The 14,221-nt window shown below is 36.6% G+C and overlaps 2 protein-coding genes across 2 annotated transcripts; one reads left to right on the top strand and one right to left on the bottom strand.

Moving 5' to 3' along the window:
* The first annotated feature begins 417 nt into the window (after positions 1-417).
* Positions 418-2,156, top strand: LOC145911654 (MIT domain-containing protein 1-like). Its single transcript, XM_082999061.1, has 3 exons — positions 418-562; positions 790-1,028; positions 1,304-2,156. The coding sequence occupies exons 1-3, from the start codon at positions 418-420 to the stop codon at positions 1,661-1,663; spliced, it is 744 nt and encodes a 247-aa protein (XP_082855187.1). The 3' UTR covers positions 1,664-2,156.
* Positions 2,157-2,231: 75 nt separating this feature from the next.
* Positions 2,232-9,195, bottom strand: LOC145911652 (phosphatidylinositol-3,5-bisphosphate 3-phosphatase MTMR2-like). Its single transcript, XM_082999059.1, has 12 exons — positions 8,901-9,195; positions 8,427-8,612; positions 7,959-8,186; positions 7,708-7,872; positions 7,397-7,501; positions 6,603-6,761; positions 5,310-5,501; positions 4,734-4,892; positions 4,376-4,516; positions 3,989-4,102; positions 3,535-3,714; positions 2,232-3,058 (listed from the first exon to the last, which is right to left on the bottom strand). Exons 1-12 carry the CDS (start codon positions 8,964-8,966, stop codon positions 2,906-2,908), a joined length of 1,848 nt encoding a protein of 615 aa, XP_082855185.1. The 5' UTR covers positions 8,967-9,195; the 3' UTR covers positions 2,232-2,905.
* Between the last annotated feature and the right edge of the window lie 5,026 nt (positions 9,196-14,221).

Here is a 14,221-nt window from a genome sequence, read left to right as displayed (position 1 = left end):
TGTCGAAGCTGTTGAACAAATTATTTTCAAAGGTTGTAGAAATCGTTGTCGTAACCAACAACAGACAAAGATGCACCATGTACATGCAGAGTAAAATTAATGCAGTTCTTCTGCTTCTGGTGTATTTCTATTCCAGTGTTCTTTGGACAACAACATTACACTTACATAATTTTTTGTCATTCCTAATAGGCAAAAATTCGTAAACTGGTTTCAAACAACAGACAATTTGGAGTTTTTTGAGAAAATTAGATTTATTTTACAATCAACGTAGGTAGGATGTTCGACACAGGGAGTTTACCTGGTACTTTTACGTTGCAGAAGTGTTTTGAAATCAAATCCTGTCTCGGTTGATTTGAAGATTTCTAACGTTACGTGAGTTACGTGAGTGATCTTAAACACACTGTGAATGTGAAAAATATGGCCGACAGTGCAATAACTGGGATGGAGGCGTCCGCTGCCAAAATACTAACTCGTGCAATTGAAATGGAACAGACCTCAAAATACCAAACAGCACTTGTGTGCTATCAGGAGGGAATAAATATTTTAATGGAAGTCCTGAAAGGTAAAGATGTAGGCAATGAATGCCACAAAAGTAAATGCGTAAATTCGTATTATATTATTATGGCAGCGTTTTTATAACAAAAAACAAAAATAATGTAGAGAACTTTTCAAAACAACCAGAAATGTTAGTTATTGATGTTGTTGCTTCTTAAAAAGTTGTGTCAAAAATATGAGGGTTTTGATGGACTGCCACCACCTTATATTATGGGTAACAAATTATTTTTCCAGCCCTCCAGGATCCAAATAAGAAGAAACACTACAGGCAAAAAGTTGAAGAATACATGACAAGAGCAGAGAGGGTGAAGGTCAAGGTTGAACAACTAAAGCAAGAGGGAAAGTACCATGAGCAAATGAAAATTGAGGACAATGCAACAGGTTATGGATACTCAACTATATTCTCACCTTATTTGGATGAAACTGTTGTAGAAGTTTGGGTGGAGGATGCGTATATCCGAAGTTTTCATCAGGTAAAGATTTTGAATTTAGGTAGTTTGATGAATAATACTATTTGTTTGCACAAAGAGATTTCATAGATTTTGTATGCCACAAAAAACAGCCCAATAATTGTTTTTGGGTTAACTGTGGTTAGGTATTAAAAACGGTTAACTGTATTGGTGATGTATTTTGTCTATTGCACAAACGAATGCTTTACATCCCAAAACTAAAAGTTAAAAAACCAAGTTGTCTGATCAAACTGACTACATGTACAACATGGTCAATATAAAACCATTTTTTTTTGTAGGTGAACAACTTTCTAAGGTTCTGTGAGCTACTTTGCTGCAGCTGTCAGAACCTGCAGACAATCCACCTCACAACATCGTCAGAAGATTCCAACACTTCCAGTCAGAACCAGCAGGAAAATATCACATGTATTGCCCGAAATCTTTTCCTGCACAAGATTAAACTCAATGTGAATTATGCCCCCAGCCTTCATGATAGAGAAATTAGGTTCAGCAATGGATGGATTGTTAAGATTGGTAGAGGATTGGACTACTTTAAAAGGGCAGACAAGTTTACTATTGGCTACCATGACATGAACCAAAGACCATGCCACGCTACTACCATTGACGTGTTTCATTCAAAACATACAAAGGACAGATGAAGAATGTCTAAACATGTTTCTAATTGATCTGTTTAGTTGTGGTTTCCCAAACTTCATGGTGCAGTTGTGCACTTATGCCTTTTAAAATTTTATGACTTTCACTTATTTAAATTGTATTTTTTTTTAGTAAACGACAGGACCTCCATGTGGTCAATATTTGATCAGGATCATTTTCTTTGATTTGTTTATGTACTAACTGCTTATTTAATTATGAAAAAATATCATGAATACCTCCTGACAAGACTACTCTCTAAATAATTTGTTGCTAACGCGACCAGGCAAAATATTCAACAATTCCAGGCTCTTTTGGCAAATAGTTATGCCCCTTTTTGCTTTTTTCACATGTTACTTTTTATCATTGTGTTTGCGTTTTACTCACTTGTCCCGATGAAGGTATGTTGCCCAACAAACGAAATACAGACCAAACTAATAATTATTTGCCAGGAGAGCCTTGAATTATTAAGTCTGTTTTCTGTTATTTGCAATTTACCTGTTGGGAGTACAAGCTGTGCACAATTTACTGTTTTCCGGACAATTATAAAAAACTCCATTAAAAATCCAGCTTTTGTCTATAATTAACATCTTGACTGGAGATTTTATTATGAAAATTGTTTTCACCAGGCAAGGTAAGGATTATGCACAAGAAACAACAAATTGCACAACACATTACACATAGAAGGATGTAAATCATCAGGCCAGCTTGTGTGTTTAAATCACTCCATATTGCATGTAGAGATATTACAAACTTCTACCAAGCATATTAACTACTTATGTTGAATAAATGTGTTTTGGTACAACAGCAAAACAAAAACAAAAAAAAGACCTAATCACTTGAATGCAGGACAGTTTACTAAGCTCAACTTAAACCTTTTGAAAGTCACAAACAATCTTAACCAAGAGTACGCAGGATATTTAAGTGTATTTAAAATGTATTTAAAGTGATCTCATTTTTAACTGTTAAATAAAATATGTTAAAATTTTAGTTGGGAGTCGGTGGTTAAGTAAACACACAGAAGAAAAGGGATTGCCAACAAATTCATATAACAATTAAATGTTATGGTAACTACAAGGAAAACATTCGGAACAGCAAAAAGTAATTTTTGACATCAACCTCTAACTTCAACACAGATTAATTAATGTAAAATCGTTTAACCTCATGGGGGGGTACCTGCACATTACCAGGCATTTGTCCACAACCACAATACTGAAGGGAAATAAAATCGGAAAACTGGCTGTGAAATCTCACACAGTGAGAGGGGCGGAATCTTGTGGAATTGAAAGAGTCGGGGAAGTTGTGTTTTGTTTTGCTGCCAGTTGTCTTTCCAACTCTTCCACCTTTTTGCGGAGGTGATCCCTGATTTTGAGGAGCTCCTTGTGGCGCTCTTGTATTGGCTCCTGTGCAAATGCATAAAAATATCAAAAAAAGCAATGAGATGCAAATATTTTGTCTTGTAGAAGAAATCAGTCTTGAATAGAGAAAAGATCTGGTAAATTAGGCAAAATAATAAGTACATATGTGCAAAAAAGCCATAATAATTATTAAGAGCTGCAGATAGGATTGACTATCGGATAAGCAGTTGTTTGGTCATAGTGCACTCCACGGTGGTTTTTCTTTGTTGTTTGGTACCCACTAGATCGACGTTAAAGGTTACGCAAAGTGGAAATCTGTGTGCCTGCTAATTAAAGCTAGTACAGTGCCACAGTCAACAGCTACACTGATGAGACTTTAGAGGCCAAAACAGTGTGTACACCATGTGTGCAGCTCCCAGTAATAATACCATGTAGCAAAGAATGTTTAACTGATTCTGGATATACTTTTAATGCCATGAAACACAGCAACCATAAAAGTGATTCAGAAGCTACAAATTTACCTGTTGCTTCATCTTTGGGTTCCATCTTGCATAGTAACCAGCCCAAAAGTCGAGATGCCTGACAGCTGCTATCGGCAACAGTACATGATTTTGGTAGGCGGAAACATAAAGTGCATTGAGATAATCATCTCTCAGGGACAAGACCAACGACCACAGGGATTTTGTTTTCTTCTTGAGGTCCTTTAAGAAAACACTTGGAATTGATGTTGTTGGAATTTTTAACTTAAATAACTTTACATATTTTTTTTAGCATATTGATAATCCTTTATGAAAAACTTTTGTGCGTTTAATGTATGCACTGTTAACAAAAGGGTATATACAATTTAAGTGCTGTTATTAAAAAATATATCGTAAGAACATGGTATGCATAAAAATATAAAAGTGCGGACTAAATATTTTGTTGTTGTATATTGAAAGAAACACAATAACATTTTACAAGCACAAAATAAAATACCTCCTTCTTTCTTTCACGCTCTGAATTGTAAAGAAAGGTTCCGTATAAACAGGAATAAAGATGGTCAAGAATCAAAATCAAAAATTGCTCGTTGAACTCAAATGCAGTTGGGAACTGGAAATATTACAATAAAATATGATGAAGCAAGCAAAGGTCTTCTCTTTAGACATATTTTGATGTTATTGCGTGTTTGGAGAATTAGTTTTGAAGCCAAACCACCATGACTGAAATTTGCGCAAAGCAAATATAAATTCAATGTTTCCAAAGTGAAGCACGAACAACAGGAAGCGTTGCCATTAGGGAAATAACGTTGGATTGGGTCATGTGTTTTGCTGTTGGTTGTCACGACTTATTCTTAAATTGGTTTAATTCAGGACTGGAATATACCTGTTGCGTAATTTGCCACACACAATCGATGAACTGGAGAAACACTGGAGAACGTTCAGAATCTGAATGGTTCTTGTCTCCTTGGCCAATTCTTTGTGCAAATTTATGACCAAAACTAAGCCATTCTTTTTCAATCAGAACCTTGAAAAATACACAATTAACACATATATATTTTTGTTGTGTTTAAACCAAAACAGTTTAAAATGTGTGAAATAATACAACCACAGTTGAACCGAAACAAAGTGCTTAAATTCTTAAAATTATACAGACTTTTCATTTAAAGGAATGGATTTGGGGAATTTGCCCAGGTACAAGCAATAATTTTTTAACTTAATCAAAGTTGTTGTAAATTATTCACCATAAAACCCTCCATTGTTCTGTAATAGGAATCCAGCATTATCATTGCAAGTGATGTGAGTTGAGCGGTTCGATCCCAACCATCACTGCAATGAACAAGTACTGAGGCTTTCCCGCTCTCAATCCGATCAGCAATCCTTGTGGCTGCTGCAAGAATGGTCTAAAAAATACACAGATAAAATTAATTTAAAACCTCTTGTTTTAAACAATTACAAATGATCACACACAAGTAATCACATATTTGTTAAACTTGTAAAACATTAATTAAGGTTTGGAATTTGGATAATTTGTCTGTTTGTCATTTGACCACCGATGCCAAACACATTTGATTAAATCAATGAAAAAATTCTGTAATAATAAAATATTTTGTGTGAAAATGTTTAATTTAGGGGGCTAACCAAATAGTAAAGGTGTAAAATTCTACAATAAAAAATCAACGAAAGAGTGTTTCAAGAGTTGAATACTACCACAAAAATATTATTCTTAACATTATTCATGAGTTATTTTTGTGGAGAGAACCTAAAACAAACAACAACATGTTATTGGTTACAGTTTAAGTCAACAACAAACTCCTAACCTTTGTGTGATGGAGCCACTGCGTTTGCTCCAGGTTCGACAGCCAATGTTTGTCGTCGTTTGGATGTGCAAGAAGACATGCATCTTGAAGTTTTCTCAGCGACTCTCGCATCACGTGGATGTTGTGGATGTCACAGAAGAAGAGTTCGGAGCTTGTGTAGACGTCAGACTTTTCATATCCTCCACCCCTAGCCTGGACATCAAATAATGAACATTGATAAAAAAAAACCTTCAAAGCATACATAGTATGAATACAGAAACCCCCTTTACTTAGTGATGATATGTATGGTTTTGACCATCTGGTAACAGTTACACCTCTCCAAATTTGATCAAGTTTTTCTAGTCATTGGTATGGACAGTAATGTAAGTTGAGCAGTTAGCAAAAAGAAGTGATTGTTAACATATTAATCCATACAGTTTATCACAATAGAAAAAAATTGAAACCTCGAATAAAATGATAACGTTAAATGGTTTATAATGCAAAAAAGGGGTTTGTGCTTTGGTTCAACAACGAAACTTTGTGTCAGTTCCTTGTCTGTAAAAACTCCAAGTCAAAACAGAGCCAAAAGTGAAAGACTAAATAAAATGTCCACATCACAATGCATGTTTTGACCACAAAAGATGAGTCACATGACTGGTTTAACATCATGTAGTTGGATTTTTTTGCGCGTTTGAGCTCCTAATATGTAATTACCTGTAGTAGAATTAATATAAAATAACTGACTATCAGAACTAGATTAATTGACAAGTGTTTCAGTACATTCTATCATGCTGTTTAACTAAATAGTTTAAACTTCTATTAGTGATTAAGGTTACAACTTACATGTAGTCACACTATACACTGTGTTGACCTTTTAGGCTTTTAGTTAATATATGAAAGGAAATTAATTAAAACTACAGGATTAAGCTTTTACAGGATGACCAATAGCTTGTTTTGTTCAGGATTTCCTAGATTCATTAGTTACAGTTATAATCTATGTTGATGTACATTAGTTAAAGAGTGGTTGAATTGGTTTGTAAAGCACAGAAAATTTAATTCCTTTTTGTAGCAAACTGGGATACTGGCAAGCGTACAACAAATTTCTTTCCTTGGAATAACTGCACCATAATGCCAAAAAATTGTGAAATCTAAAAATGTTGAACTAAAAATAATGCATGGCTCACTGTTGATTATATAATTCTTACTTTACAGTTTTAAATCAATTCTATGAACATTCTCATGTTAAATTATATTAACAAACTGATAAGGTCTTTATTATTTCCTACAATAACAACATTGAAACAAGAAACTTACAACATTGGCGACAGCATTTGCCTGAGGCCGGGCATCGAATATCAGAAGTTTGTGTGCATGGGGATTGGCGTCAAGAATAAGTTGAATGTAACGTTCATCATCTCGATTCTTTTTCTGTCCAAGTCCAACCTGGGGCTGGGAGCAGCGTGTAATTGTTGCCTAAATATGTTTAGCTGTTTGTCATTCTTGTCATGTTGCATAGATTCACACAACAATTTTGCTGCGGCGCAAAAAAACTGAAGATGACATCATGTTATTAACATGGGTTATTGCCGGGACATCTTTAATAAATCAAATTTGTCAATGTTTCCTGCACTGCAGGATAGGTCAGCTTTAGCATTTTGGTAAAGATTATGCATTGAAAACAACAAATTGCCCAACATATTACATGGAGAGGATGTAAATCATTAGGACCTGCCACATTGCATGCAGAGATATTTCAAACTTCTACCAAGCACATTAACTACATTTATGATGAAATGCGTTTGGTACAACAGCCAAACAAAAAAACATAACAACTAATCGCTTGAATGCAGGATATTTTTACAAACAATCTTAACTCTTTTAGAAATGTATATTTAGTAGGGTAAACATGGCAAATTTCAAAAACAATTGGACATAGAAACAGCTTTAATGAAATGTGTGAAAGCACAAACCTAATGTAGACAAAGAAACAAAAATTGACAAGAACAAATTGAAACAAACACAAAGCAAACAGCAACTAAGTGTGAAGACATATTTCACACTCATAGCAGTATTTGCCACAGGCAGTTCGTGGATAAACAAGCGCTTACCTGACTTTCTGGGTGTACCCACGACAACACAGGAATTCTTCCTCTACTTCGAAACTGTGCAACTTGCTTGAGGTCATCGTCACTGGCTGCAGCAGGAACCACAAGCTGGGAAAAGAACATTGATAATTTGGGTCACAAGCAAAAAAAAAGGCAAAAATTTTTTTCTAATACATCTACAAACGATTTAGCAGCATACAATACTGTTCCTAATGTAAAAACAAGAGTTGTGTCATGTGATAAAGAATCACATACAGAAATGTAAATCCAAAAAATTTGGTTTGTCGAAAACTACAATTTAGTAAAAATCTTACCCATGAAGGGTAAGTATCACAGAGCTCATATTTGTTGTTCAACTTTGTATATCTCCAGCCCTCAATTGGCATTCCCAGTCTTTGATATTCTTTCTTAGCACTGTAAATTTCCCAACCATTTTTGTTTTCATCATACTCTTCTTTAAACAAACAGGAGAAAAATGGCTGCAATAATAAGATAATTTTTATGGTTACGACATGTTTATGTTTTACAACAGATATTAGGTTTCAACTGTCGGTCGTTAATTTACCAATTTGTTGCTTGCGGGGAAGGACAGATCCTGAAGTTTGTCATGAATTGTTTTCCTTTGTCGATTCTCTTGCCTCATAACAAAACGCAGCACTCTAATATCTTTGCAAAATATTTCCAGACCATATGGGTTACGGCCGTCAGGGTGTCTGGACGACGTGGTGACTCCGCCAACTTTTTCGATACGACTGATTGTACACAAAGGTACTTCGACAATACAGTGTGCATACTAAAAAATAAAAGACTTGCTAATATCTGCCTATTCATTCCATGGTTGTGTTTTATCCCATTTTGCAAAACACACAAGTAAGTTTTTTAATCAAATTTAATGGTAAATTTTAAAATGAATTTAAACAAACAGTTGTTAGTGCTACAATTTTTCGGATGTTCCATTTCAAGTAGAAAATACAATCCAACAAACAACACAGTTTCACCACTTTCTATCACTCAGAAAGAAAAAATAACAAACCTGTTCTGTTGTGCCCTGATAGAAATACAGTTTGTAGTTTGTCACAACCAAGCGTCCAGTAAGAGCCCCCAAATAAGGGCAAAGGTACGTAACATCCTTGAGAAGAGCAACACTAACCACTTCTCCAGGATAGAGCGGCACTCCTTCTGTCTTTGACATCAACGTTGATTCCACCAAAGCATCAGCCTACAAGTTAAATATACTTTTTAAACTGCATCAGTCTTGGCTAACAAGGGAATTACGTTCCCATAACACAAACCCACACAATATGTGGAAATGACTAATACCAGACAAGGCAAGGTATTATATGTAAGGAGACTACTGACTCATTACAGACAATATGATTCATTACTTTTAAAATCACATCATTACAAAAATGGATGATACTTTTAATCACATTGGGTAAAATATAGCAGACAATGAAATGAGTTACATTTTGATAACTTATTGTCAAACTTATTAATATTTACTTACCCTAGAAGATAAATCGGGTGATTTTGTATTGTTGTCCATTGTAGTTAGTTCAATGCATTCAGGCATAAGAAATAACACTTTTAATAAAGTGGACCCAGAGTGTAAACTGAACAGTTTACAGATTGGGTCTCATTATATTTAAAGGGAACCGACTAATTTTGCGCCAAGGCGTGTTTTGGAACTAGCCTGCGGTTCTCCTTGTACGGGCCTATTTGCTACAACATAATACGTCAATCAATGAAACGCTTTTTACTTTCACTTTCAGACTACAGCCTGCTCTTGAGATTAAACTGAAGTCTTTGACAACTTTCACAATTCACGGAACTGACAAAATGGGAAAAAGCGGTAACTACAATATGACACTAAGTCCAGGACAATAGGATTAAGCCTGTTGTGCATGAGTAATTTCATGGAGAAAGAACTGTAATTGGTTAACATACAAATACTGTATTAAATGAATCTTTGCGAAAACAATTTAATCGACATCTATTAAAATCTACTCACGCCGTTCTGTCCGAGTTGCGACTTCCCGGCAAGATAAATCTTAAAAAAATTATGAAATGTTATTTCTATGCTGAATGTCATTGGCCGGTAGTTGCCTTGTTTACACCTAACCATTAAAATTCGTTCAGATTTTATTCTACATAAGCTTACATGTGGATCAAGTTTGGAAAAAACTTTGTGAACCGGTGGAGTAGTATTTTCCTGGTCTTGCAGTGCTGCGGACAACCTAGTCCCAGTCACAAACGCGGATAAAATAGGACAATAACGTTAATTAAGCTGCAGGGCTGAAAGTAAGCCGAAAACGTTCCGGAACGTGGGTCCGACAAAAGAATCCTTGACGGTTTGCCTTCCGGTAAGAATTCTTATTCTGGTGTTTGACAAATAGTCACAAGAAACTTAAATTTATAGCAAATTGATTTACTTCATTAAGAAATCTCTCCCAGTGGGTATACGTAAACACGATGTTGTTTTTCCTGCAAATTCAGTCGTTTCGGTGAGAATTTTTTTACTTTCAACCCTAAAAATCGTTGGTGTCAAAAATGTAGACTATTTTTTCAAATGCCTATTTTTCAAAATAAATTACCATAAAGGTTTAAATAAATTACACAACAATTTGCAACAATGCTTTATTATTTTTTTATCCTGGGTCGGTTTTTGGCAACAATCGTCGCTGGTGTCGGCTGCGAACCAGGGCATGATGACATTTCCACAAGATTGGATAAATCCCGTTATTCTCTACAATCACGTTTAGCCAGATTTTAAGAAAATGACGCAAATACGAAACGGCGGGTATTCGAGTTAAAGGGGTAGAAATCATCACGCCACCAGCTTGTTTCTTTTTAAAGTTTAGCGTTTTGTGCAGCTTGTTCCCAAGGGATTTTAAACACTGGAGTTTGGAGAGTGGGAGTGGAGTTTGAAGAATTAGCTTGTTTAGCAGACTTGGAGCGCTTACTTTCAGTACAAATTACCCAAAAAGGTTGTTTAACCAAAGCAAGATTCTATTGTCGCGGAAAAGTCATTGAGAAACTTTTCAGTCGTTTTGTTTGCTTAAAACTTTTTTTTTATTAAAAGTACCGGTACATTTTCAAGCAGACCCAAAACTGTTGTCGTGCATAAGTATACCACAAGCTGTAACTGCCTAACAATGCCACGCTAATGAATGACGTTTTTAGAAAGCATCTGCTGGTAGTAATAAACGCGCAGTAGCTTTCGGGACGTAATTTAATTTTAGACTTTCAGAACACATGTCACAATGAGAATGAGTCTAATTTCAGTAGCAGGGAACAGGGAAGGGCGTTTATCCAAACAGTCTCAGCATGACTCGGTTCATCCTTTGACGAAAGCAAAAAGCCACTGTTGTGGTCACGTGGATGTCACGGTCGAGTGCTTGCAGGAAGGAAACGGCAAGCGCCCCGCTCTTGTTACGTCATTTCTCTGACGCTGGCTTGCTTGTTGCTGTAATGCAAACCCCAACTGCTCGGCTAGGCATGTGAAGACCATAAACGTGCTTTGATGTGTCTTAGTTAGTGTAGGTTTTCTATCAGAGTGCAGGTCGCGTAGCCCGACTGATTTGTGTTAGACATTCAGACAGCGCAATATGTTCAGTGCTGATGTTTTGTAGAGGAAAGAGTAGCAAAGCATAGGCCCGTACCGGAGATTAGAAACATAATAGTATATTTATGGCTTGTCTTTTTTGGTGTTTGAACAGAAAAGCACTTTACTGACACATGTTTAGATTACCTGTCAATTGATGTTTGTTGAGTTTTCGTTGCCGTCACTTGACAATGCTGCAAAGGTCGGAATATGTTAATGTTTAAATCGACACTTTGGGTGAACGTTACCAGGGACTTTTCGAGGTGTGATTATGTTTACGACAGTGTGACGTCACTTGAACAACAAATGGTTGAACGTTTGCTGAAAACATCCTGGGCGTTCGCGCTCTGTTCAGAGGTAGTGCCTGGAAGTCGATCGAATAACTTGCAACATCTTGTTCTCTCGCTAAATCGAAATAGAGAGAGCAAGAAAGCTGTTTCAGTAGATTAGTTTATGATTTACTCATGGAAACTTAAGCAGTGGCTACATTATCCAGAGATTTGGGACTCCAACGAATCAGAAGACTTCGATAAGGAAAGCTTATGACTATTTACAGAGTGTCGTTGGCGCGGTTGCTGATAAAACGGTTTAAAGTTTTGATAAGACCCGGATTGATTCGTAGAATGTAAAAGGTTTTTAGCGAGCAAGGAACATTGCAGTCATAGTGTACAATGTGTACTTTCGCCCGATGCAGGAATGCTTGTTTTGTTGTCATGTAGATTTATAATTGTAATGCTTTGTAATATATGGTACATCTGGGGCGAATCTTAAATACACCAAGTCGAGGCATATTGGCGTTGTGTGGTAATCGCAATCTATAAAATAATGTAAACAAAAGCAATGTACGTAAATAACTAACGTTTATTACACAAGCTATAACCTGTACGTGTTTATACACATTCGTCAGTATTGGTTAATACATGGAAAATCCGAAAAGCAGTTCAACTTTTACTGTCGTGCACTCTAACACAATGCAATATTTAAATTATTTCACGTCAAATATGTGTAATTGAGTAGCAGTCTGCCAGACCGTATGCTGAAAGTATATTTAAATTGTCCTTATCCAGCGTGTATGGTGACCTGTTATTGTCAGCCTGTGTCTGGCCCTACGAAAACAGGAAAGTGAAACTGATTGTTTCTCGGTCCGATTCCAGCTCTGCCTTCTATAGCAGGAAAGTTCGTCCACTCATCCATCATATGCCTTTAAGCAGTTTATTGACAAACTGGAAAGAACCAAGAGAGTGCCAAAAAAGAAAAGCTTAACCCCCAAAAAGGATCTTTGGGGCGGTTTGTGAAACTAAAAATGGAGTTGTATTTGATTAAAACAATGAAATCGGCTGAAAGGTAACTACTATCTAACATACCATGTCCCCCGATGTCCTGGCAACCCCATATAACCATAACAGCACGCCATAACTAACATCTATTTGCAGGCAAAAACCTGTCTTTGTGATATATACACTTCTGAGGATTCACTGCTGACAAAAAGCACCTAAGCAAACTAGGTTGTAAACTCGAAACGAAAGCAAACTTTATCAACAAAAAGATTGCGAAAACAAAAATAAGATTACGACAGTTATTTGACCGAATAGGTTACGAACATGCAACATTGTTTTGTAACAACATGTTTTGCTAAAATCCATCATTAGTTTTGAACGAGTCGGAAAACACAAAGTCAGGTACTTTACAATTCCAATACGTCTGAACCCTTGACAATCGTTAGCTTGATTACATTCGTTTGTTACCGAAGTATGACCAAGTGCACATCTGACGAAATGTGTATTACACTTCAAACCTATTGATTAAAATGGCAAATTCATTGAAACATAAAAACCAGACAATCCGGTTTGTTTGAACAACCTTCCAATACGAACGGTAACATATGGGCATCCCCTTTTTCCAACTCAGTCGCACACGGGACCTGACACGGCCCCAAAACCAAAGCCAAAAGAAAGTAAAGTTGTGTCAACAACAAAAACGAAAGTTTGCCGAGTGACACGGGGCAACTTGTCGATCTCCGCTAGCAAACCACTTTCGCCCCAGCATCAGTAACTGAGTTGTTCATACGCGTTCACGACTCGCGTTCATTCGCTATAACTGAGCGCTATAAATGACAAATCAATTGCGAATTTCAGCATGTTATCCATGTCGATTGTACAATACATTATATAGCTCTGCTGGCGTTATTTGCTCGTTTTATTGACGACTCCCTACAAAGATGGCTAGGGCTGGTCTATACAGTCATGGGATATAGCGACAGGTGTGTGTGAAGTTGGTTTGTATTAGAAACGGTATGGGAATTGCATTTATATGATGGGCAGTGTTAGGAGCCTTCAAGGACGCATAATTGTTTGCTATCCTTGTGTCAGTCTTACTTTGATCCGCTTCACTTCCATGTTAGTACTTTATGATGCTGATCACTTTAGTTGGCAGGAATAAGATTGGTGAAGTTTGGACGCAACTCATTTTATTATGCTTTGCGTGTCGTAACACTGTGGAGTCACACATTCGAAATCATTCTCACTGTTGGTTTGAGGAAGAAATGAAAGTACTTTGCGCCCAGGATTATTAGCTTAAGTCAGAATTTCTCAAGTGGGTTCCACTTTGGGTTCAACTTTGTAAACTCAGCAGACTATCAAAAAGTTGAAGACCTTTTTTGGTGAGGCCCCCGTACAAATATACTTTATCACTTCGATGCAGCAAAAGTATTATTGTTTGGCCAATCCGGTGGACACGTTGATAACCCAATGTAAACCCTTAGAGGTCCACGGAACCCCCAGATACGAAACCCTGACTTCGTTGAATGCATTACTATTATTGTTTTATATTATATTATAAGTTTGCTGTGTGATGCAGACCATTTTGGTTGGACAGAATGGTTAAATTGAAAAGCATATCGTACGTACTTTGCATGTCACGCTGTACAGCGCAGTCACTCATTTGAAATCGGTCGTCTGTTAGTTGAGAAAGCATTGGAACTTGTTTACTTTCAAAACGTTAAATAAATGGGTTTTAGCTTTGCTTTGCAGAGATATTTGCAGAAATAATCCTCTTTGTAGTCGATGCAACTGCGGTAGCGGAGGTGTTTGTTTTCTGCGTTCAGTGGGCGTGTTAAATTAACAATCCTCACCGCAATAACTGCCGGGCAGGGCAACGCAGGAAACCACACGTGCTAAGCCCGCTGTACATTCGCCTCTGTTAAGCCCAACGTTCTATGCAACAAT

This window comes from Ascidia mentula, chromosome 8 (assembly GCF_947561715.1).
Source record: "Ascidia mentula chromosome 8, kaAscMent1.1, whole genome shotgun sequence".
NCBI classification, from domain to species: Eukaryota; Metazoa; Chordata; class Ascidiacea; order Phlebobranchia; family Ascidiidae; genus Ascidia; species Ascidia mentula.
Note: the sequence above shows the minus strand (reverse complement) of the source record. Positions and strands in the feature narration are given on the sequence as shown.